Source organism: Balaenoptera ricei, chromosome 6, assembly GCF_028023285.1.
Source record: "Balaenoptera ricei isolate mBalRic1 chromosome 6, mBalRic1.hap2, whole genome shotgun sequence".
In the NCBI taxonomy this organism is placed as follows: Eukaryota; Metazoa; Chordata; class Mammalia; order Artiodactyla; family Balaenopteridae; genus Balaenoptera; species Balaenoptera ricei.
The window spans coordinates 101509120-101535897 of NC_082644.1; the positions used below are offsets into that span (position 1 = coordinate 101509120).

Below are 26778 nucleotides of genomic sequence, written 5' to 3' on the forward strand. Positions count from 1 at the left end.
TAAATCTTCATAATAACTTTATAGGGTGACAACAATTTTCTCCCCTTCTACAGAAGGAAACTTGAGTTTACAGAAGTTTAGAGGTGGTGATGGAACCAGTAAGCATTTCAGCCAAAACTCACACAAGACTTTCTGATTCTAAAGCTCATGTTTCATCACCCTGAGTCTTATAACCAATGTCATCATTCATTTTGCACACTCAAGTGGCTCCAACCATTTGTAAGTGACATGTTTAATGGCATTTACTTGGCAAAAGGGTCACACAAGAGATTTGTTGCACGCAGCAGGTCAAGACAGTTTTTAAAGACCAGTATGTGGTGAGGTACCAGAAAATCGATTTCAAAGGAGAAAACTCCCATCACCTGGAACACAGATGCTAAACACAAGGTGAGTGTGCTGCCAGGCCTACCTCCCTCACCCAGGAGGATGTCAGGAGCCAATCACAGCACTCTTCCCTGCTAAGCACGGATGTGGTCCCAGAACCCTCAGACACTACTAAAAATTCAGAGGCAGCAGTACAGTGAACCTTGTCTGCCACTCCTCCTCTGAATGCACTCATTTGCATTCCAACTTCTGTCAAAGCCTTTTCAAACCCTCCCCAACTATGCAGAGAGGAGATTTGGCTCCACTAAGAAAATCTTAAAAGATGAAGAGTTGACTCAGCAACAAGAAATATCCTTCTGGATGGAGCTTTTCATCATTGCCTCCCACCTCCAGGGCTCACTAAGGCTACTTCTATATGGAATTTGCCTTCTGGAAAAGTGCTTTGGGTTCTCAACTTGATACATAAGCTAGTGACATAAGGTAAGCCACTTCCTTGCTCTGGTTCTTAATGGGAATAATACCCATTATTGGTGGTAAATGGAATATTTGTGAAATGGGAAATAATGCCAACCTATTAATCACCTCAGAAGGCATTTTTAAAGAGCAAATAACACAATGTTTATGGAAAACCTTGTAAACCTTCAAGTGCTGGTCACCTCTAGAGAATCAGGCTCTGCTATGAGTGGACTTAAGAAACCACATCCCACCCTTGTTAACCAACTCAAAGAAGAAACTCTGCCTCTGAAATCAATCCACAGGGTTGGGCCATCCATCCTGCAAGGGCCACATGCGTGGATATGGGGAAACCAAGAGTCAGCCCCAGGGCCTTGTTTTTGGTTTATCACAGCATAGAAATGTCATGCCAGGTGAGAAGCAAGCATGAAGGTGCAGAAGACAGAGTAAGAAGGTGTGGAATCAGGACAGGACATGAAGCTGGAGGGGGGAAACAAAAGAGGAAGCCAGGGTTTCAGCAAGGCTCAGCCACAGGACAAGCTGGGACACAGTCCGGAAGCCAATTCCACTATGCCTGCCATCATCTGGGCCACCTTTTGGGGGTGATTCACGGTGCTTCTACAGGCCTTAGGTATGCCAGGCACTGTGCCAGGTGCTGAAGAGATGATACTGAAGAAAACTACATGGTCACTGAGCTCCCAGATTTACAGCCCAGTAGGGCAGACTGATAAAAACCATGAACATAATGATAAATAATATACTGACGTGTTGTGTACTAAGCAAGAGAATGTCAGAGATGACATTTCAGCTGAAACTTGAAAGATGAGAAGGAGCTTCCTGTGCAGAAAGCAGGTAGCCTCCCTCAACAGATGAATGAATAAATAAAATGTGGTGTACACATACAGTAGAAAATTATTCAGTCTGAAAAAGGAATGATATTCTTCAAAAGGTACAAACTCCCACTCATAAGATAAATGAGTACTAGGGATGAAATGTACAACATGACATATGAAAATTGTTGAGAGTAAATCCCAAGAGTTCTCATCAAAAGGAAAAAAATATCATTTTTTAATTTCTTTAATGTTGTATCTATATGAGATGATGAATGCTCACTAAACTCATTGTCATAATCATTTCATGATGTATGTGAGTCAAATCATTATGCTGAACACCTTAAACTTACACAGCGCTGTGTGTCAATTATATCTCAATAAAATTGAAAGGAAAAAAAAGGAATGAAGTTCTGATACATGCTATAACATGGATGAACCTTGAAAATATTATGCTCAGTCAAATGAGCCAGATATAAAAAAGACAAGTATTGTATGAGTCCACATATATGAGGTACCTACAATACAAATTCACAGAGACAGAAAGTAGAACAGAGGTTACCAGGGGCTAGAGGGAGGAGGGAATGGGGAGTTCTTGTTTAATGGGTACAGAGTTTCTGTTTTGAGATGATGAAAATGTTCTGGAAATGGACAGCAGTGTTAATTGCACAACATTGTGAATGGACTTAATACCATGGAATTGTACACTTAAACATGGTTAAAATGGTAAACTTTCTATTATGTGTATTTTACCACAATAACAATTTTTAAAACAGGTTGGCAATTATTTCAAGTAGAGAGAAAAGGCCCTGAAGCTGATAAGAGATTGACATACTGGTTGGGAGAGAATGATGGGAGACGTAACCTGTATAAAAGCCAAAAAGGACAAACCCCTGTTGGCTTCAAAATCCATGGTTAGGAGTTTGGATTTTATTCTAAGTGCAGTGGCCATTTCACTGTTTTTAGAAAGGTTTTAAGAAGAAGAAGTAAGCGTGGAAGCGGATTCTTAAAGGGACTATTCAGTGCCAGACACACTGCTGGTGAGAATTCCCAGCCCGAAGGGAAGATAAGGCCCCAAAAAGGATGAGAAGAAAATCTGGAAGACAGATAGTCCCGGAACCCTCAACTGGTCTGCCTACACTGCAAACCATTCATCGCTGGACCCTTCCATGGGAGGCAAACTACCAAAGGGAAGAACACAAATGCCACCCCTTCCATGAACCACCCAATCTCCCCACCTGAACTCTCTTAGTCTTTACCCATTCTTCTCACATGATACTTAGGAGTTCACCCTTATAGAATAGCTCATGGTGTACCTGTCTTTACTCTGCTCCCAGACTCCAGACTTACCTAGTCACAGGATCTAACAAGTATGCCAGACTCTGGATTTGTTGCTAATGATAACACAGTTAAAGTGATTCCCTCACCTTGCTCCTGGCTTGGTTGAATTATAAAAACTCAAATTCTTTAAGCTGTCACTTACAACTGGCACCTTCTCTGAAAATCAAAAAAAAAAATAATAATAAGGGACTTCCCTGGTGGCGCAGTAGTTAAGAATCCTGCCAATGCAGGGGACACGGGTTCGAGCCCTGGTCCGGGAAGCTCCCGCAGAGCAGCTAAGCCCGTGTGCCACAACTACTGAGCCTGCGCTCTAGAGCCCGCGAGTCACAACTACTGAGCCCGTGTGCCGCAACTACCGAAGCCTGCCACCTAGAGCCCATGCTCCGCAACCAGAGAAGCCACTGCAATGAGAAGCCCGCTCACCGCAACGAAGAGTAGCCCCCACTCGCCGCAACTAGAGAAAGCCCGTGCACAGCAACGAGGACCCAACACAGCCAAAAATAAATAAATTAAAAACATAAAATGTTCAGCAGAAAAATGTTTTAAAAAGTAATAATAATAGCAAAATAACAGGAAACGCAAGCTAGAGATTGTGTCTTTTCCAGAGAGTGGATGGAAATGTGTGATGGATGTTTCCACAAATTCCTACCCATTTTGGAAGATTTCATCCTCACTTCCAACATCCACTTCTGAGGCCTGCTCAGGTGGGGAACTTGTGTCACAATGCCCCTCCCCCAAGGCAGCAGCAGAGCCTCCAGAGACACGGTAATTGGGAGAAGGCAAACACCAGGAGCCGCCAGCTGTACCTTCTCTGGCGGGGAAGTCCGTCATCGGACACACACGCTGCCGTCTGGAACGCACGGCTGCTCCTTTCAAAAGTACCTGCTCCTCAGCGTCCAAGTTCACAGTTTGCTCGTGTTTTTAGTGGAATTCCCAATTCCTGTGGCTTCATAACGCTGAGCTAAAAATACAGTGCCGGCTGGCACATAGCCCAGATTCTGGAGCCCCAGAGAAGAATGAGGGATAAATAAGAAGGGCTGTGCTTAGAGAGAAGCAGGCACAGCCAGGAGAAGCCAGTGGCCATGTGGTGAAACGGGGGAGGAAGAGGGGGGAGGGTGTCAGCAGGCGAAGGGAACAGTTATTACAGGAGGGAAAAAAGAAGTGAAGAGCTGCTAAATGACAGTTCTTTGGGAAATGGAACAAGCACTCTCCTCTAAATTAACTTTCTACATTCTCAGTACAATAATCCGGATGACTACTGATTTTCAAAGTAATACAAATTGTCTTATATGGAGTTTCTTATATAAATCTCTAGAGGGTTCTTTGAAATGCATTATGGCACATTTTAATCTAAGTTCTGTATTTTAATTGATCCATGGAAAGATAATGTTAGAACTCAATTGTACGTTTAGAATTTCTTAACCCCCAGGATGATGATTATCAGAATGTGTTTAAAGCCTGAATTGCAAATCAGAATATCAAAAGGATTAACTTAGCCAAATGCATCACTGAGGTTTCTTAGCTACGCAATAAGCTCACTGAAAACTTTTTTTTCTTTTTTCCAAAATGGAAACAACTTTGTTACTTTTTCTAATACATTAAAAAAAATTCCTTCAATACAGAAAGTATATAAAATATAAAAATCATCCAGGACTTCCCTGGTGGTGCAGTGGTTAAGAATCTGTCTGCCAATGCAGGGGACATGGGTTCGAGCCCTGGTCCAGGAAGATTCCCACATGCCGCAGAGCAACTGGGCCCGTGCACCACAACTACTGACTGCGCTCTAGAGCCCTCGAGCTACAACTGCTGAGCCCGCTGTGCCACAACTACTGAAGCCTGGGTGCCTAGAGCTGGTGCATAGAGCCGCACAGCAATGAAGGCCCAACGCAGCCAAAAGTAAAAAACAAATAAATAAATTTATTAAAAAAATCATCCAGGATCCCTCCCAGTGGAAACTACCATGGTTAACGTTTTGATATATAGCTTTCTAAACTTTTTCATAAACATACATGTACATATGAAACATTTTCATGTACATTTACATGTACATTTTTCAAAGTTAAGATCATGTTATTCATACAGTTTGTAACTCAGTAGTATACTGTTAATACTTACTTATGTCAATAAAGATTCTTCCCAACATAATTTTTATTGGCTACAAAATATCCACTTTATGTACATGCTATGATTTATTTAACTAATTTCCTTATCAACAGACATTTGAAATTGTTTCCAGTATTTCACTATTATAAAATAACTATATCTACAGAAAATCAAAAACGTGAGTGCCTTACACTTCTCTCTACAAATAAATTTGAAAATAAACTTGAAATAGATGATTTTTCTTAGAATATGTAAATTACCAAAATGGATATCAACAAGAATAGGAAACTTAAACAGGACCAGTAAGTATTAATTTTTTTTTTTAACTATCCCAAGGACTGCCTCTCCCTAAGTGCCACATCCAGATGGTTTTCTAGGTGAAATCTTTAAAAATCCTATTTATAGTATTCCAGAGAATAGAGAAAGAAGGAAATGTTTTCACATTCTTTTCTCAAAATTTAGAATAACCTTAATACCAAAACCAACAAAGATGGCATAGAAAAGGAAAATAGACCAATCTAACTTATGAATATCAATGCAAGACTTCTAAGTAAAATTTAGCAACTATAATCCCGATTAAAAGAAAAAAAACACCAAAGACCCAGAAGAATCCATTCCAGCAACTAGTATTGATCAGGAAATATAAGCCAGCATATAACTGGTTAAAAGGAGAAAAAATATATATGATCACCTTAATACATGCCTAAAAGACGTGATAAAATAACTCATTTCTGATTTTTTTTTAAATCCCAGTAAAATGGGAATAGATGAAGGCTTCCTCAATATTATGTACATGTAGTCAAAAACTGGTGAAATGATGAAGAGAGAGAAAGCCAAAAGTAGAAAAAAACCAAAAGCCAACATCATCACAAAAATGGAAGCAGTATACCAGAGTGATTAAGCACACAATCTCAGAAACTAGAATTCTAAGTTCAAATTTCAGCTCCATCACTAGTTGGATAACCTCAAACAAATTACTGAACTTCTCCATGCCTCAGTTTTCCCATCTGTAAAATGTGATAATAATAGCACACACTCACAGGGATATTATAATTGAATGAGTCTATATATATATATATATATATATATATATATATATATACACACATATATATATGCTTAGAACAGCACTTGGCTCACAGCACTCTCTCAGTGTACATAAGAATATAAGTAGATGTATGTAACATCAAAAAGCCAAGATCATGAATGAATAATGAAACACTCAAACCACTCCCATTAAAGTCAGGAATAAGAAAAGAATATTCAAAGTCAATACTACTACTAAATTTTTGTTCTGAAAACACAAGCTAAGTGGTCAGTCAAGAGAAAAATATAACTTTTATAAACATAGAAAAACAAAAGATGGAATTATCATTATTTGCAGATGATAAAATATTATTCCTGTAAATATCAAGAGAATCAACTGAAAACCTATTAGAAACAATAGGAATTTATTGAATTTATTTAATTCATTCAGTACCCCAAAGAGAGATTTAGAGAGAAATACAAAAACAATCTCAAGACGGTATAAGCTGGGAAGCTGGACCTTTGGAAAACTCACCTTGGCAATTTAATTTTGGGGATTCCCATGTGCCCAAGGCTGTGCAGCTTGCAACTGTATCTTCTGGGCCACTGAAGAATCCTTCTTTGCAAGCATAACGAACCTGGCTGCCAAGCCTAGAGGTATAATTTCCTATGATATAGCCATCTGGGACCTCAGGAGCGGTGCCACAGTCTATTTCTGAAAACAAATTAACGTCAAACTCATTACTATATGAATGTGAATTTTCAAAATTCATAATCTCTCTCCACCTCTACCCCATGCCCTCTCCCCTCACCTATACACACCCGAGCCATATTTTAAATAGGCTGGTTCATTTCCACATGACTTCTGGGCATGTTTCCAATGAGTGTCTCTATTCATTCTTCTGGCCTTCCACAGGTAATAGCATCTATACATGCACAAAACTGAAAGGATTTGGCAATCAACCCTCACTAATTCATACTAACTAAAGAGGAGAAGCCTAGTCCAACAAAGTAAAACACCTGAATTGCACAATACCTTAAGATATATAGGCCTTTATAACTTCCCTGGTCACTTTTGAGATGGTGGCTCTTACCAGATCAGCTCTGTTTACTATCTAACATAATGGTTAATATCTGAATATCTATTAACTACTCAAAATCCCCAAAGCATACTAATTTTAGCTTTTTTAATATAGCCCCTTCTATCTTGACTGTTACTTTATTTCATAGGTTATACATGTACAAAGGAACAGATCCAACACACATCCCCAACACAGACCCACAGACTTAGGCTCAGAGCAGGAGAAAGTCACCACCAACAGACTCTCACCTTCGGATGCTGCATTGTTTGGCAAAAACCCACCTGTGCACGACGTGGCATCTCTGGTCGGATGGAAAGGCTCAGGCCCACCCTTTGGCAAGTATCCATCCATACAGTAGCATTCAAAGCTCCCACGAGTGTTCACGCACCGTCCTCCATGCCTGCACCGGCCGGAAACCTCACACTCATCTATGTCTTGAGACCCATCCCGAATATAACAAGGGACAGAAAAAGAAAAAAAGTGGGGGGACATTGTGACAGCCACTTCTCACATTCCCAATCTACACTTATAAGTGAATGCATTTGTTTGTAATTGTATCATGAATTTTATTTTACTCCTTAACAGTTCTTCTCCTGTATCCTTCACATCATAGGCACCAAGAGGTGCTCAATAAATATTTGTCAATGTATTCTGAAAATTTATAAAAACCGACAAGTATCACCAACTCACTAACAACCCAACAAAATGAACCCAAAAAAGTATGCTAAAAAAACTCAATTACTATAAAATAAGGATAGCCTCAACCTCATACTAAAATATCTGAAGCAGAACTCCGAATACAAAACAATTTAGACCAGAGTGAAAAATGCTTTCCAGCTCATGAGCATAGGACGATGCAGCAAGAAGTAAAGAAGATAACTCAGAAGGGTCTCCCTAATTTTACCAAGATTAGAAGGGCTTAAAACAGCCTTCAAGAAGGATAAGACATGCTCCTTAGCCGACTTTTCCCCTTGACTGAAGATTGCCATTGGTAGCAGTTCCAGGAGTAAAAACCACACAATAATTCAGAGGCTGAAAAAGAAATCTCTCTGCCAGTTAGCAGTCTTTTCCCCCCAGACCTGGCTAAGTGAACAAAATTTAAAACTTTAGAAACTCCATCAGAGCCACACACACACCAATTTCATTTAGAGAAAGAAAAGTACCTTAAGTAAAAGGGGACTTTTTCCAGGACATTTGCAAGAACCATCGGGGGGCAGAGGACAGGGGGGCATCGTGAATGAAGAAAGCCTGGTTGTTCCCAGACTCTGGGATTTCAAAGCCCAGTCACTTTGGAAGGACTGATATAAGGTGGCCAATATTCTATTTTGCCAGTGAAGACTTTTTTTTAAAAAAACTAGCACTATGATTTCATTTAAAAAAAGAATATTTTAACAACTCCCCCCCCCAAAAAAAGGAAGAATATAATCTCAGAATCCTTTTAAATTGTTTAGTGTGATTTTATTAAAATCCACTACATTCTTTATATTGGTTTGTTTGTTTTTTGGTTTTGGACCAAGGAACACCTCATCGCTTCCTGATTGTTGTCTGGGAACCAGTAATTCATTCAGTTGCTGGAGGAGACCCAAGTTACCAATTCTGATCAACCTACATCTTTAGGGCAGCAAACTTTGGGAACTCTGTGGGAGATCAGCTCCAGAGATAGCTGTCAACAATTCCTCTCCTTGCTTTCTTGCATGCTTCTCTGCCCATCAAGAATGCAATCCATTTCCCCTCCCCTTGAGCTGGTCTTGAGACTTGCTTTGGCCAATAGAACTCGGAAGAAGTAACACAGTGCCTGCTCTGGACCCAGCCTGAGAAGACGGCTGGTAGCTTCCTTTTTCCCTCATTATTTATTTATTTACTTACTTACTTTTAAGATTTTTTTTTTATGTGGACCACTTTTAAAGTCTTTATGAATTTGTTGCAATATCGCTTCTGTTTTATGTTTTGGTATTTTGGGCGTGAGGCATGTGGGATCTTAGCTTCCTGACCAGGGATTGAACCTGCACCCCCTGCATTGGAAGGCAAAGTCTTAACCACTGGACCATCAGGGAAGTCCCCCTCTTTCCCTCTTTTAGAATCCAGTGTCCATGCTGAAGAAAATCCGTGCTTGGGAGAGAGGGCACTCAGAGAGGCCCTAAAGATGAGATGACATGTGAAGACAGAGGCCACATGGAGGAGAACTAAAGTGGCCTGGTGAACAGCCAGCATCAAGGCCAGAGCCATGTGTGAGAGAGGCCGTCTTTTTTTGCCTGTAGCGGGCGGCATGCTGGATCTTAGTTCCCCGACCAGGGATCGAACCCTCGTCCCCTGCAGGGGAAGCGCAGAGTCTTAACCACTGGGCTGCCAGAGAAGACCTGAGAGAGGCCTTCTTTCATCTGCCAGCGCAGCCCAGCCTCGCCCAGCCACCAGCTGACTATGTCTACACATTACAAAACCACCTAGCCATGGAATTGTGACAAATTATAAATTGTTGTTTTAAACCGCTAAATTTGGGGTAGTGGTGGGGTGGGAGGAGTGGGGTTATCCAGTAAGAAATAACCAAGACACTCTTGACATACGAAGAGACTGTGAAGCCCAAACAAGGTTAAGAGGATACTGTATTAATGAAAAAGAGGGGAGGTTCTGAGAAAACAATGAAGTCTTGGAAATTAAAAACAAAATATGAATGCCAAAAATAAAAACTCAATGGAGGCATTGAATAATAGGTTGGTCACTGCTAGACAATAAATTCACAAATTTCAACCTGAGGAATTCTCCAAAAAACATAGAAATATTAATTATATAAGATAGAAACTATGGGACAAAAAAATGATATGAGGACAGACCCAAAATATTCAATATCTATTTAAAAGGAATTACAGAAGAGAATGGAGTAATCAAGAGAAAAATCTCTCAGCTTATGTATTCAAATCCAAATAGCCTTTTAAGGTGACAGGCATGAATGTTGAAAAATGAGTCATTCTGAATCTCATGGAAAAAGAGAAAAATCTGTAAACCTCCTGAGAGAAAGGAATGGTAGTTTATGAGGAAAAGAGAACCAATCTGACCCAGGACTTCTTGTCTGAAACACTAAATGCTAGATAGCACTGGAGTAATATTTACAGAGTTCTAAGGAAAAGAGAGCAAAACATCGTGCTATATTTAAGCAAAGGAATGACATTTTAGAACATGAGTGATCTCAAGAACTACACTACTGACATTTCCTTTCTGAAAAAGATTTTGAGAAAATACTCGAGCCAGTGAAAAACATCAGAATAAATAATGTCAAGAAAGGGGAAGACATCATAAAACACAACAAAGAGTGGTAAGAAATGAAACCAGTAAAACAAACAATTGTTGATAACAGAATCATGGAGGTTTGGGTAATTGTTAAGAAAGGATTCTTAAAAGTAATATAAAATAAAATCAATCTCAATCTAGTACAAACTTTAGAAGTGATTTCAACACTGCAGGATCTAACATGTGTTCCTAGATTGGACCCATCATTTTAGCTTATCAAGATTTTTTTATTCCACTGAGGAATTTGTAAAATGCGTTTATGTATATACCTTTTAACACAGAAGCCATATTCCGGCCTGCCCACCTGCCTCAGACTCCTCAAAGATAGTGAGTGGGAAAAATGAATTTTTCAGTAGACTGCTAAAAATAAGGGGTCCAAGTATTATAAGGCAAAGATGCAGTGGTATGGAAAAGACTTGGAGTTTCTAGATACTGATTAGCTCTGTATGAGTCACTATAGGCATTAATCAGTTTGCTTTGTGTACAAATCATTCAACAGCCTAATAACAATAATTGTTATAATGATTGTTAATAACAATAACTCCTGCATGTCATCTTGCACATGCCAAGCACTGTTCTAAACACTTCATTATTTATTACTGATTATTTTCCATCTTATTTAATCCTCACAATAACTCTGGGAGGTTGATGCTATTATTACCCCCATTTTACAGACGAAGTAACTGAAGCATAGAATGGTTAACTGGACTGAAGTCACACAGGCTAAGCAATGCAAAAGCCAGGATCAGAAGCCAGACATCTGGCTTCTCAGACCTTATTCTTAACTACTATGCCACACCTTTTCTCCCTTTACAGTCTAATTGTACCATCATCCAATCAACAATTCTCTATCTTGTCCACAGAGATTGTCAAAGATATCAATTGCCTTAAGGATGTCTAGATGTATCTACCCTGTATCACTGAGATGAGTATGACACTATTTTGACTTTTAATCCCCTGCTACCTCCTAATGCTCACAAACCAGCCCTTTTCTAAACTTCTAGAGGGACTTCCCTGGTGGTCCAGTGGTGAAGAATCCACCTTCCAATGCAGAGGACGCGGGTTCAATCCCTCGTCGGGGAACTAGGATCCCACATGCCGCGGGGCAACTAAGCTCGCGCGCCACAACTACTGAGCTCACATGCCTCAGCAAGAGAGCCTGTGTGCCGCAAACTACAGAGCCCACGCACTATGGAACTTGCGGGCCACAACTAGAGAAGAGAAAACCCACACACTGCAACTAGAGAGAAGCCTGCACACTGCAACGAAAGATCCCAAATGCCTCAACAAAGATCCTGCCTGCTGCAACTAAGACCTGACACAGCCAAAAATAAATTAAATAAATAAATAAATTTTAAAAATAAATAAATAAACTTCTAGAATCTGGGCTGGATAAACACGTTAAATTCATCAGAACAGCTTCTCCACGTAGTGGTAGATTCCATGGGGTGTCCAAGGTTACAACATGTTTGCTTGTGAAGAAAAAATGTTCTGAGCAACTTTATTAACATACTTAACTAATCAAGGGAGAAAATTCCCTATGCCCCATTCTATATATAGGATTATTTAATTTTACCCACAGCCAGAACAACTCCTTGGTAGAAAGTAGCAAAACCGAGCAGGACACTCTGACCTCATGCCAGGGCCCTGGTGTTCTATATTTAAAGTCTTTTCATGGATTTGAACGTCAAACAGACCCAGGTTTGAGAACTGATTCTGCTACTTACTAGTTGTACTAATACCTGTTCCTTGACCTTTCCAAATCACTTCTGTAAAATGAAGTTAATTATAGTAGGTCTTTTTGCAGAGATTAAATAAAACATGTGGAAAGCACTTAGCACAGTGCCTGGCTGAACTTTGATCCTCAATACGTGTTAGCTAATAAATGAGTGGACCTCGCCTCTCTACTGACTCAGTTCTCCCTGGAGCACAAGCCACTCCTTCATAACCCTGACCCTGACCATGAGCAATGAGCGTGCACATGCATACACTCACTGTCACGGGATTCTTGGCTGGAATCAGGGGAGTGGCCACATGGCTTGTTGCACTAGATCTAAATGCTCTAAGACAGAGGCCACCTTCCCTCCTCAAATGCCAAGTTCAGCTCAGAAACCTACATCTTAAGAAGCCACATTAGAGGAACACAAACACCCATTTAAAATCAGAACTGTTAAATTCATATCATTTATTGATATTATCCAGTGTTGGCAAGGATGTGAAGAAATGAAGACCTTCATGAAATGATTAGTGAGAGAGTATTGGTATGAACTTTCTGGAATACAGTCTGGCACTATGTATCAAAATGTAAAATGTGTAGGTATCCCTTTGACATAGAAATTATTTTTCGGAATTTATAAAAAGGAGATAATTACTTGTAAGAATGTAAGTACAAAAATGTTCATTAGAGCATTTCTTATAATGGCAAAAAACAGAAAAACAATCACAATAGGGGAAAAAATAATGAGTTAAGTAACATGGTACAGCCATGTAATAAATTCCATTCAGGGACTTCCCTGGTGGCTCAGTGCTTAAGAATCCGCCTGCCAGTGCAGGGGACACGGGTTCTATCCCTGGTCCTGGAAGATCCCACATGCCGCGGAGCAACTAAGCCCGTGCGCCACAACTACTGAGCCTGCGCTCTAGAGCCCGCGAGCCACAACTACTGAGCCCACGTGCTGCAACTACTGAAGCCAACGTGCCTAGAGCCCGTGCTCTGCAACAAGAGAAGCCACCGCAATGAGAAGCCCACGCACTGAAACAAAGAGTAGCCCCTGCTCACCACAACTAGAGAAAGCCCGCGCACAGCAATGAAGACGCAACACAGCCAAAAAAAAAAAAAACGAGTTGTTGACTCTGGGTTAATATTAGGTAATTTTTTTTTCTTTCTCCTTTATATGTGTCCATAATTGCTTGACTTTTCTACATAAGTATTTTTTTTAATAAATGGACAAAATAAAGCTATATTCCTTCTCTGGGGGAAAATAATGACTTATTCTTCTGTCTCCTTTTGGCAAGAACAATTTTGGATCATAATAATCAGAAGTAAATGATGGAAAGTGCGGAGGAGGGATAAATTAGGAGTTTGGGATTATCATATATACACTACTGCATATAAAATAGATAACCAGCAAGGACTTACTGTACAGCACAGGGAACTATACTCAATATTTTGTAATAACCTATAAGGGAAAAGAATATATATATATAAAGTTATATATATATATATATATACACACATATATATATAACTGAATCACTTTGCTGTACACCTGAAACTAACACAACATTGTAAATCAACTATACTTCAATTTAAAAAAAAAGAAGTAAATGACCCATTCACCCAGACTCTCTTCCAGAGCTTCATCCTAGGGTAACAGCTCCATCCTTTTTTGACACATAACTTTTGCAAAAGCAGTAGCTGAATAAGTGGAAAACCATTTTCAAACCATATTCTTGGGGACTTCCCTGGTGGTCCAGGGGGTAAGACACCGGGTTCCCAATGCAGGGGTCCCAGGTTCGATCCCTGGTCGGTAGATCCCACATGCCGCAGCTAAAGATCCCACGTGCCGTGCAACTAAGACCTGGCACAGCCAAAATAAATAAATAAATATTTAAAAAAAAAAAAACCATATTCATGCTCAGAGATGCGTTGGCCATGAGCAAAGAGCCTGAACTTAAAGGGCTAAGCATTTCCTTCACAATCTTGCTAATATTGATAGTTTGCTTAGGAAAGCCTACTTTACAGATAGTTCAAAAATAAACTTAAGCCCAGCTCCTGTCCCTATTACTCCTCCCAAAACTTTAATAGAGTATAAAAGAACCCTGTGTATATATTTTACTATACTCGACAGGGCCTTTGGAAAGAACCTGGGTTATCTATATCCTGGGGCTTGAGCAAGTAAGAGGCAAGAGTAAAGGGTGGGAGATGTTAACCTGTAGGGGGAGCTCAGGCATGGCCCCATCACTCCCCAAGAGTGACAATGGTGCCTTAGTCAAGGCCTCTGGCATTTGGGGGGGATGGAGCTTTGTTTTAACCGTCTTTTGATTGAGAATCTTTGGCCTCTCCTTCCAAGGCACTGGGGCAGTAGCAGGGGTCTGAGGCCATCACCCACCACAGTTGGAGACCTAAGCAGGAGGCAGGGGGTTCCACAGGGAGTAAGGCAAGGAGCTAGTGGCTATGAGCACTGCTCTGGGCAGTGGCAAGCAACACGTCCCCAGTGTGATTTTTCCCTTGGATTTATCCTTCCTTGCTTCTTCTTTCTTCCAGAGTGGTAAAACATGACTCTAGGAATAAATCCAGCTAAAACAAAGGACGGGGATTTGGGCAGCAAAGTTCTGTTGGAGACAGCACTGGGAGAAATCTCAGGATGGCTGCAAGGCTAGTGAGCGCAGCCCGCGTCGAGCAAGCAGCATCTCGATGGGGCTGAGCATTTGTGTCTGAGACCACAGCAGGCTGCTCCGGGACCCGAAACAACAGGGCACCTGAGAAGCTTGTGGGCAAAGGCTCACATGGAAAACAAGGCTCCTGACCTGGGAGAGACACCAACAGACTACACTGGTCTCAGTTGTGGTAGTGATTTACGTGTAGGAATGAAGGTGTTTACTTCACCATGGGCAGACCTATGGGATACAGGTTTGGGGCAGCAGGTTCCAGGAAATGACGAATGGCAAAGCAAAGCATTCACTCCCTCCAGGTTCTTTCCCCCCACACACACACCCAACCCCCATTTTCCTCATTTCTCAGCCAAAGCTGAAGTGCTGTTACATTTCTCTAGAAGAAATGGCATTAGGCCCTTATACTGCAGGAAGTGAGCTTATGAAAAAGAATGTTGCTGTTGTCAATAGAGTCAAGATGGATTCCCAAGAGCTGAGGAATTCAAAAGCACAGAAAGAGTATTTTGCAGTTTTCAGCAGACCCTGAACACTGGGGTCTACGCCTATTTGGCACACACACCAGGGCCATGCCTATTTGGAGTCATGCTGGTGGGGAGATGACAGCCCTGAGCCTTATTTTCACATCAGTCTCATATCTCTCCACTCACTCTTTTTTTTTTAATTTATTTATTTGGGCTGCACCGGGTCTTAGTTGCGGCATGCAGGATCTTAATTGCGGTGTGCGGGCTTCTCAGTTGCGGCATGCATGTGGGATCTAGTTCCCCGACCAGGGACCGAACCAGGGCCCCCCTGCATTGGGAGCACGGATTCCAACCCACTGGACCACCAGGGAAGTCCGTCTCCACTTACTCTTGACCCACTCAAGTCAAAAGGCAGGGAAAAGGCAAGAGTAAAGTGTGGGAGGTGATAAACTGCAGGAGGAACCCAGGCATGGCCCCATCACTCCCAAAGAGGGACAATGGCACCTTTGTCAAGGCCTCTGGCATTTTGGAATGCCCTCACACCACAAGTACCACAGAGCTTCTTCCTCTGGATTATGGCTCATAGCAAAGTTTCCATGATTGCCAGGAGTCATTCCGGGGGCAGCCTGGGGGCCAGAATATCTGCAAGTTCTCTAGCACTAGAACCCCTGCAACTCATTCCTCATCTATACACAGTGACATCCAGAGGCCTACTGCAACAAGCACCTGAACTTGACTTGAATTCTGCAGAGTACAATAAACACCAGGTTCCAGGATTTCTCAGAATTCAAGAACTAGGATTCACAATCTTCTGGTTCCAGGCAAGCACTGGATAACTGCTGATACCCCAAAACTTGCTAAGCTTCTGCCCCACCTAAAGACACTGATGGGCTTCCCTGGTGGTGCAGTGGTTGAGAATCTGCCTGTCAATGCAGGGGACACGGGTTCGAGCCCTGGTCTGGGAAGATCCCACATGCCGCGGAGCAACTAGGCCCGTGAGCCACAACAACCGAGCCTGCGCGTCTGGAGCCTGTGCTCTGCAACAAAAGAGGCCACGATAGTGACAGGCCTGCGCACCGTGATGAAGAGTGGCCCCCGCTTGCCACAACTAGAGAAAGCCCTCGCACAGAGACGAAGACCCAATACAGCCAAAAATAAATAAATAATTAATTAAAAGAGAGTGAGGAAAACTTACCTCTTCATACTCTTAAAAAAAATAAATAAATAAAATAAAGACACTGATGTTTCTGTGGCAACTGTGATTATGGAAGAAACTCAGTGTCATCAGGAAAAGTCATCAATCAGCTTTTACAAAGTGATAAATGGGGACCTCAAAAAAAAAAAAGGTCATGGGAATAACTGCCAATGGATATGGGACTTCTTTTTGGTGTTGAGATGTTCTAAAATTAGATAGTGGAGATTATTGCACAACTTTGTGAATTATACCGAAAACAACTGAATTGTACCCTTCAAAAGGGTAGATTTTATGGTTTGTGAACTATATCTCAATTTTTTTTTTTTAAAGGGGAAGGTCACTAAATAATTACAAGGAGTAGAATAAATAGAAGCAGAGCCTAGATCAGGATTTTATTCCAGGAAGATTGGTTCTTCCTAGGCTGACATCTATTTGGATCTTGCATAAAATATTTCTTTCTTCTTCTTCTTCTTCTTCCTACCTTTTTAAAAACAGAAAGCATTCTTGGAAACTATACTGATATATACAGTTATAAAAGTTTTTCCTGTCAAACTCCCACAGCCTTGAAAACACAATTTCAGGTATCACGTCCTCCAATCTCTCACCCACTTCCAACGTAAGTGCCCCCACAGATTCTGGATTCTGGAAAGCGCCCTTTGCTTACCTATGACTAACACTTTATACGAAATTAGCTGTCTGCCGTCACCTCCCACTAGCATAGCCTTGGCACATAGGAAGTGCATGAAAAATGTAAATATATTGAATGAACTGAACACCAGATCATCGTCTTGTAAGGGTTGTTCTGGGTTTTTTTTAATATTTATTTCTTTATTTGGCCGCGCCACGTCTTAGTTGTGGCACACGGGATCTCCGTTGCCCTGAGCAGGATCTTCCTTGCGGCATGTGGGCTCTTAACTGCAGCATGCGGGATCTAGTTCCCTGACCGGGAATCGAACCGGGCCCCCTAAGCTGGGAGCACAGAGTGTTAACCGCTGGACCACCAGTCCCGAGGTTTTTTTTTTTTAAATTAGTATCATTTTTTTTTTTTAAGGCACCTAATTTAATTCTGCAACACTGCACTTCTGCAGTCATGTAACAAGTAATTTGCTACCTAAAACAACAAGATATTGTAAAATGTTTTCTTTGAGGGAATGTGTTCATTCATGCCAAGAACAAATCAAATGTTCCCCTTGAGGGATTTTTACCTTGGTACAGGTCAAGAGGGAGAATGAATCGGAGCATCAAAACCTGTGGTTCCTGGTGGGTACAAAGATAAAAAATGCTCTCCTCTCTTTTTTTCTCCCCCAAGCCTTTAAATATCACAAAGCTTTTAAGGAGAGTCATTAAGACTATGCAAAGCCATCTTAGAACCAGGAGTTTTTTCCTGCCTTTCCTCTTCATTACTGTTCAAAGATTTTCTTAGAAAACCTAAGAGCTATATTATCATGACGGGCTGTAAACAGAGTTCAGATAATACAGGAGCTACTGAAAATTAGGAGGGTTTTGCCCACCCCTTGTATTTGACCAACATATGCCCAAAATCTGACCTTCAAAGCTACTGAGGTCCTAAAAGCTCGATTTATTCACTCCTCACTCAACTTATTCCTCCAGGAGACAAGCCCACATCTCTAACAGGTTCAGCATGCTGCTGCATCACAGGGCCCACCCCCTGGGCAGTGTGCACAGAGCTGGCGGGTACCAGAGTCACTTCAAGGAAACTGCAGATGGCACATCATCTCGGAGAGCCCCCCCTTGTTGTTGTTTGTTTTTTGTTTTTTTTTTTTTAATTTTTATTTTTTTAATGCTATTCTTGTCTGCTTACATTCTTTTTAATTTTTTTTTTTTTTTTTTTTTTTTTTTATGGCTGTGTTGGGTCTTCGTTTCTGTGCGAGGGCTTTCTCTAGTTGTGGCAAGTGGGGGCCACTCTTCATCACGGTGCGCGGGCCTCTCACTATCGTGGCCTCTTGTTGCGGAGCACAGGCTCCAGACGCGCAGGCTCAGTAGTTGTGGCTCACGGGCCGAGTTGCTCCGCGGCATGTGGGATCTTCCCAGACCAGGGCTCGAACCCGCGTCCCCTGCATTGGCAGGCAGATTCTCAACCACTGCGCCACCAGGGAAGCCCCCCCCTTGTTGTTTGTTATAAAACTTTTCAAACACACAGAACAAGAAAAAGAATATTACAGTCTCCTCTAGTCCCACCCCTACCCCCAAGATTCAACAATCGTTCGCATTTTGCCATTTAAAGTACCTTACAGATAAAATAACACTAGATAGTTCATAATAACACCCCTAGGTACTTCAGCATGCAGCTTCCAAAATAAGAATATTATCCTAAATACCCCAGTACAGTTATTCCCTCTAACAAAGGGAACAATAATTCCCTAATATTAACTAATACTTAGTCCAAGTCCAAATTTCCCTCATAGACAAAGGAGAGTCCCTCCCTTAAATCACACTATGTCCTGTCCCCACCCTCGCCCTCTTCCACATCCCAGGTACCAGGCACCGTCCTGCCATCACCATGTTGCCATCACTGCAGCCCCCTTCCCGAGTACCTGTGCAAAAGGTGCCGTCATTGGGGATGAACGTCTTGTTGTTGTTTGTGGCTCGATATCCTTCTAGGCAAATGCAATAAAAGCCTCCGAGTGTATTGTGACAAGATGTGTGGTTCCCACAGACCACAGTGGCTCCGAACTGGCACTCGTTTTTATCTGTTGATACATTGAGACAACGCACAGAAAGGGCTGTCAATCCATAGCACGATCAACCACCCAGACTGTTCTCCTGTGTTATGGACTTGAGAATCAATATTCTGTGACAACAGCGGAAAGATCTATTTCCCCAGCCTCTTCTCCTCTCACTATGCTTCTCAAACTGCAGGACACGGGCCCCTCGTAGTCTCGCACCAGGTGTATTACAAAACCACAAGAGAAACCCAACATCTCAATCTGATAGTCCATCTTATTTGAAGCTTGGGAGAAGGGAATGCTTTTTGAACTTCTCCACACTTAAAAAGATCTTGTCATAGGCCTGGGGAAACAAATCCAACAGAATCCCACTTTTCCAGCCCAACCATTCTCTTGCTTTTTTTTTTTTAACGAAAACCAGAGTAGGATGATTTTACATCCAATGATTAACTGGAAAATTTGTTACTTCTGAGTTACCAGGAGACACAATGGAATTAGTGCTCAAGCCTCATCCAGGGGCAGGGCTAATAGCGAGGTAGGAGCAGCTCCTGCTAACCGTCAGCGATCCATATAAATAATGTAAATCACCCAGTGAGGAGGGGCTGGAACATGGGATGCTTGATGAGACCACAGAACCTGCCCCGAGCATTTCTAATTCAACAATTTGACATCAATGTAAAATGAAAGTAAACCTCCCTCCCATCTCTGTCCTCCAGCCCAGGGGTCAGCAAACTTTTTCTGTCAAAGGCCAGTCATAGGTCTCCAATTGCAACTGCTCATCCATACTTTGGAGCACAAAAGCAGTCCCAGACAATCGATAAACAAATTAGCAATGAAAAACAGGCGGCAGTTGAAGTCTGGCCCCCAAGCTCCAGTTTGCTGACTCTGCCCTAGCCTCTACCATCAGAGGAAACTCCTGTGACCAATTTCTTTTGCATCCTTTGAGAGCTGATCTAACCAGCTAGTTTTTTGGCGGGGGGGATATCATCAACTTATGAACTGGAGTTTTCTTGTCTGTTATTTATTGTTTTATTCCACTACTGGTTCCCTCAAAGCAGTTCAGTTGCCTCCCACAATTGCACTCCATTCCTGCTAACTCAAGAGCCAACCCCCCCGCCCCCCGCCAGCCCCACTCAAAATCTGGTGGGGTTTTTCTTTTTTCATTTTTCTTATATTATCTTTTTTTAAATTTAATTAAACCTGGAACACTATTCATCATTAAAACCGTCTGTGGTAAGATCTGCATGAGAGCTCAGACTAGCAGAACAGACCCTCAAGGCATTGCCAGGCCAAGTGTCCAATCAGCCCAGCTTACTGAGCAGGGCACGGGAGTTTCAGATACATGTCCACCTGTGCATAAGATGGAATATTCCTGTCCTTTGCCATTGTTTCTGAGGCGTATCTTCCCTGCAGACTTCATCAGAAGGGACATCTGTGTTTGTATGGGATTCTAGAATTCTTAGGTCCCTAGACGTAATACCATGTTATAGCACCTCTGGCACACCTATGATCTTACCTGTAACCTACGGCATGGTCTCATCAGGCCAAGTACTGGGATATGCAGTGTCTAGTGTTTGGGAGCAAGTACCACATAAATTAATAAAGCCCCCTCCACCCATTCAGAGAAGTTTCTATTGTTCAGAAGTCAAAGAATAATCAAGATTGCAGTGAGCTTTCACGAAAGGAGGACTTCAGTAGGGGAAGGAGTAGAAAAGGCTTGTCCGTACTCCCCAATCCCAACTTCATTTCCAAGCACCTGCTCATAAGCAGTGGGGGAAGAATCTTATGGGCAGAATTCTAAAGAGAGAAGGGTCAAGAAGGCCCAACTCCAGCCTGCAGGAACGGGCAATGGTGTGTGATTGTGAAAACGTGTACCTGTGAAGTAGAAGATGACTTTTTTAACTCAGGACTTAATTGCCATTTTTCTTTAGGGAGGAAAAACAAAACAAAACAAAAACAAAGATACCACAACAAGGCCGTATATACTGTCAATCCACAGCTACAAGGCAAAACTATCCATATTTTTACTGCAGGTAACATGGTTGCTGGCAGGAAACTGTGATTATCTTAACATTCACTACTACAAAGTTACTATGAAACTCTCCCTCTCTCTGAATGGGGCTTGACCTGGGTATTGTCTGACTCTCATGGCATGGTGAATGCTATGAGACAAAAAATTATCCCAGATGTTTCTAGCCTAAAGGTCTCTGTACTTCTTTAAGTCATCCAAGACCCTAAAGGGTCACAACTACAAAAAATTTGGAGGATGGATTCTGGTAGACATGAGACTCAAAGCAACAGTATTTCACCAATCAGCCAAAAAGTTGGCAACTGTGTTTTGTTTTTCCCCATGGTACTAAATAGTTTCCTATCAAAACAACTAGAGAAATTAAAAAATGCAATACTCACTCGAGTTAAGTTAAACAGATTTCAAATCTGTGTTAGGTAAGAGAGTTTCCAGAGATTCAAGTTCGATGACCTCTAACATGAGGGATAATTCCTTGGAAACGCTAGAGAAAGGATACATCTCAACACTAAAACAAAGACTTATTATAATTGACAAAACTTCTTGTAATAAAAACACATGAACAAAATAATGTTTTCCTCCCAAGGACATCAACTCTTTAACTCTAGAGAATCTTGTTTCTTGACTCAACTTTTCAACTTAACCCAGGATTCAGAACTTACCAATACACTGAGTCCTCCCATTGCCCACAAATCCGTATTTGCAAACACACATCTTCTTCCCTCCTCTTTGCAAGCAGGTAGCATGTTCATGGCAAGTGGCACAGACATCTAAAGCTGAATCATAAATTATATATATCAGGAAAAGAACATTTCAATCACCTACTCTAGGTGAGTCACATTTTGGGTAATAAACAGTTAAAATGGAGAACCAAAATTTGAATACCAAAATTATGAAGGGTAGACCTTATCCCATCCTTAGAAACCTGCAATGGTTACCCATTGCCCATGGAGTAAAGTGCAAATCCCTCTACCTGGCAATCAAGGCTCTTATCCGTCTAACCCCAGACTAACTCCTGCAGCCTCACTGCTCCCAAACCCAAATACACACAGTGTTCTCCAGGCAAGAGGCCAACTACTCTTTCCCATACATACATGCTAGCCACTGTCTTTTGTCATGCCATAGTCACGATGTTCCCTTCGTCTAGAATGCCTATCTTTCCTTCTCTGTCCAACTAGCACCTATTCTTATTTCAAGACCCAGTTTAATCATCACACTCTCCCTGAGGTCTTCCACATTCCTCCATTCTTGAGGAAAATTAAATCTTCCTCTGTGCTCCCCTAACACTTGTACATTTCCACATCAACCATATTAATTTGTCAGTATATTCTATTCCACCTCTGTCTTCCCAGCTTGCTATTATGAACGAGCTTCTCAAGGACAGGGATTATGTCATTTGCCCATACATCATTATGGCATGGTATAAACATTCAGTGTATTTTTATTGACCAACTGGATAAAGGAAACTGCAGTCCTACTGCCTACAACTTAAAAAGCAAATGGAAGGAAGAAGAACTCATCTATTGCCCTATCCATTTTCCTTTTAGGGAAACAGTGGTGAATGTGTTTAAAATGTCAGTGAGATAACAGCCAGCTCCCAGCAGGATGACCAGATCCCAATTATTTAGATAAGCAGCAAAAATGTTTGGGGCTAAAATTGCTGAAACATTCAAATCTACCAGATGGTGATACATGGCCCAAGATCAAACAAGAATTTCTACCCGTGGCTATGTGGGATACTGTGTTACACTCCCAGTGTCTGTAATATCAGGAGTGGCCTAGTAAGGAGAACATATCAGCATGGAATTTCATCTTAGTCTTGGCCCCATTACCACCCAGGTAATAAAGACTTAGCTCTCTGGCCGCTCTAGGCATGAAACCAACTGAGAAAGGGATATATATAAATTCTCTTAACCACGCTTGCTTTTTTTTTTTAAACAAAATATAACACAAAAATGAGACAAGCCATGCTTATCACTAATACTAAATTAACCATAGGATATTTACAAAATTTATTATATCCCAGACCATAAAGAAAAATGCAACAAGTTTCAAAAAAGTAGAAATTATAGAGGTCATACTGACTACCATGTAATAATGTAATAAAACTACAAAATAAAACATAAGACTTGGGGCTTCCCTGGTGGCGCAGTGGTTGAGAATCTGCCTGCCAATGCAGGGGACACGGGTTCGAGCCCTGGTCTGGGAAGATCCCACATGCCGCAGAGCAGCTGGGCCCGTGAGCCACAATTACTGAGCCTGCGCGTCTGGAGCCTGTGCTCCCCAACAGGAGAGGCCGCGATAGTGAGAGGCCCGCGCACCGCGATGAAGAGTGGCCCCCGCTTGCCGCAACTGGAGAAAGCCCTCGCACAGAAACGAAGACCCAACACAGCCATAAATTAATTAATTAATTAATTAATTAATTAAAACTTAAAAAAAAAAAAAAAACATAAGACTTGCATTCCCAAAAGAAAACCTACTTGGAAACTACAGAACACTCTCCTAAATAATTCTTGGGGCAAAGAGGATATCAACATTGAAATGTTTAATACCGGACATAAAAGCTTATCTACACCAGAAAATCTGAGTTTGACATGTTTTTATATTTTAAAAGAGAGAAAGAAAAGCAGGCAGCTGGGGGGATGGGGGAAACTAAAATTTTAATACAAGAAGCTTGAATAAAAGGAAAAATCAAAATAGGGGTTTATGAGGGGGGTGGTTAGGACTCAGCAAAGATTAAAAAGATGTTAAAGAATTAGAAAATATATTCAAATTCATTGGAAAAACAAAAAATTTTTTCCAAAGTCAGTGCATCATAAAGACCAGTAGTCAAAACTCAAGACCAGTGAAGGAAAAAAGGGTATATACAAACACACAACATTAGGAATAAGAAAGAGCTTGTAACAAAAAATACATAACAATTTCTTTTAAATTACAAATTAAAGACTTCCAGTTAAACACAGCAGATTTAATACACTTGCAACCCTCACCCAAAAATTTAAAAATGAAATCAAGGACCAGAAAGGTACAAACCCTGGGAGAGAAGATGACAGCAGACAAGGATGTTGACAATATTTCAGAAGATGAAAGAGATGGACATATGGGAACTGCCTGAGAGGAAGAAGTAAAAGCCAAGGAAGGAAGGAAGGAAGGAAAGGAAAGAAGGGAGGGAGGGGAAATTAAAATAAAATTTAAAACGTAAATAAAAGCCAACTTGAAAGGACCAGGAATGGAGTCACTTAGCACCCCAGAAGGCAAGCATAAAGGGTAGGGGCTGAGAGTTAAGGAACAAGTTGAAAATATGGAGGAGTAGTTAGATGCTCAGATCCCCTAACTCACCCTGGCATAAGATGGAGTTTTACAACCTGGAGAAAACAGACCAGGAAGGCTCCTGATTATAGGGGCAACAGACAGAGCTGAAGGGAGAATGGGTCCCCATACTAAATGTCCACCAATATGGGGTAAATCTATTTAACCATTTTAATATTTTAATACACAACATTTTAAAACAGTACCATAAGGACGCTGTCAATCCATAATCACATGCAACCAAAATCCTGGAAATACCTTCTAAATAATGGGTCCTGGGTCACCTCCACAAACCCAGCTGTGGTCAACCATATAATGATGAACACTCACCCCAGCGTGTGTGGGTAGTACAATAATAGATATAAACACTAAACTTTTTTTTTTGAAGTATAGTTGATTTACAGTATTATGTTAGTTTCAGGTGTACAGCAAAGTGATTCGGTTATACATATATATGTATGTATCTGTATTGGTTTTTTCTATTGATACAAACACTATACTAATGAAATAAACAATAAAATGATGTTTGATTTTTTTCCTATATGGAATATTTATCTTTATAAAGATGGCAGCATTTTTATATCCATCCAGTTCCAGAAACTTACATTAGATAGAAAATGATTACTTAATGTAACTGTTGAGAGAATCTAATAAACACGAAATATTAAGAAGCAAAGTAGTACCACCCACAGGCTCTGATCTTGTTAAAGCAGAGGCTCTGATTGAGTTGGTCTGGGGTGAGACCCTATATTTTGCATTTCTAACAAGCTGCCATGTGGACTACACTTTGAGTAGCAGGGATTCAAGGGCCCCTGAAGTCCTTTCCCTCTAATGTTCTGACACTTCATTCTTAGGGTACCTGTTTTAATGATCCATTAGGAATAATTTAGCATAAGTGTAGCCCCAAGGACAGTACCTGTCATGTTTGGCTCAATAAATGTTTGTTTCCCATACTGGCGAAAAAGACAAGATGTGTGCCAGTCTACCAAAGGCTTCCCAGACCACCCGCAGAAGAGAAAGTGGTTTCCAGAGGTAGAGGGACCTCAGCTGAAGCTTCCTGTTCAGCCATGACTAGCCCAGTCTGCAGGGCCTAGTAGGGAGGTCCTCTGAGTTCTAATTGCTTGAGGGACAAAGTTGTCTTCTGGGAAAAAAAAAAGTGGGTGGGTAGGAAGCACAACCTCAATACAAGGAAAAGGGGCTTCCCTGGTGGCGCAGTGGTTGAGAATCTGCCTGATAATGCAGGGCACACGGGTTCGTGCCCTGGTCCGGGAAGATCCCACATGCTGCGGAGCAACTAGGCCCGTGAGCCACAACTACTGAGCCTGCGCGTCTGGAGCCTGTGCTCCGCAACAAGAGAGGCCGTGACAGTGAGAGGCCCGCGCACCGCGATGAAGAGTGGCCCCCACTCGCCACAACTGGAGAAAACCCTCACACAGAAACGAAGAACCAACACAGCCAAAAATAAAGAAAGAAAGAAAGAAAGAAAGAAAGAAAGAAAGAAAGAAAGAAAGAAAGAAAGAAAGAAAGAATCGCTGGAGAAGAGCATAAATGTATACAACTAGTCTACAAAGCAATTTTGCAACAATGTTAAATTTTGCAGACATTGATTACATATTTATTCCTTTCTAGTTTATAGTTTTTTACTGCTACATAATGAATTACTCCAAAACTTAGCAACTTAAAACAACAATAAACATCTGTTGTCTCTCTCTCTCTCTCTCTCTCTCTCACACACACACACACACACACACACACACACACACACACAAACACCCAGACTCACTGGAGACAGAGTAACCAATTCAACCCAGTTTTAATACTGAAAGTCCCCTGTCCCAGGAAACCCCTCAGTTCGGTGCAAACCAAGACAGCTGATCATCCTACTTGGAGATCTTGTTAAAACAGAATCCCCAGAGAGTTTGATTCAGTAGGTGTGGGTGGGGCCTGGAAATCTGCATTTCTAAGAAGCTCCCAGATGCACCACAGTACCAGCAACACTGAAAGTCTCCCTCAATCTCAAGGACTTGCGTCAGAATCCTGGGGGAAGAAAAGGTAATACCGAAGACATCTTTCACCAAGTCTAGACTGAGGCACAGCATAGCTATGGGACCACCGTGACAGAGAGAATAACCCAATGGGGAAGAATTCTCCAGGCCTGTGTCAAGACCACTGTGCCTTCCTTATAACCTGGGGGTGGGAACTGTGTCAGGCAGCAGCTTCACATCCATGTCAAGGATGACTTGACTTCCGTCTTCAGCAGATTC

The 26778-nt window shown here is 41.5% G+C and overlaps 1 protein-coding gene across 17 annotated transcripts in view; it reads right to left on the reverse strand.

Moving 5' to 3' along the window:
- The window catches only part of SUSD1 (sushi domain containing 1), a 149049-nt gene that overhangs the window by 115772 nt on the left and 6499 nt on the right, over window positions 1–26778 (reverse strand). For all 17 annotated transcript variants that reach the window (XM_059925303.1, XM_059925302.1, XM_059925312.1 and 14 more), the window contains exons 2-5: window positions 21868–21981; window positions 19048–19203; window positions 7441–7593; window positions 6613–6792 (exon numbers count right to left, since the gene is read on the reverse strand). In XM_059925303.1, coding sequence (XP_059781286.1) covers window positions 6613–6792; window positions 7441–7593; window positions 19048–19203; window positions 21868–21981 — 603 coding nt within the window. The remainder of the gene's footprint in view (window positions 1–6612; window positions 6793–7440; window positions 7594–19047; window positions 19204–21867; window positions 21982–26778) is intronic.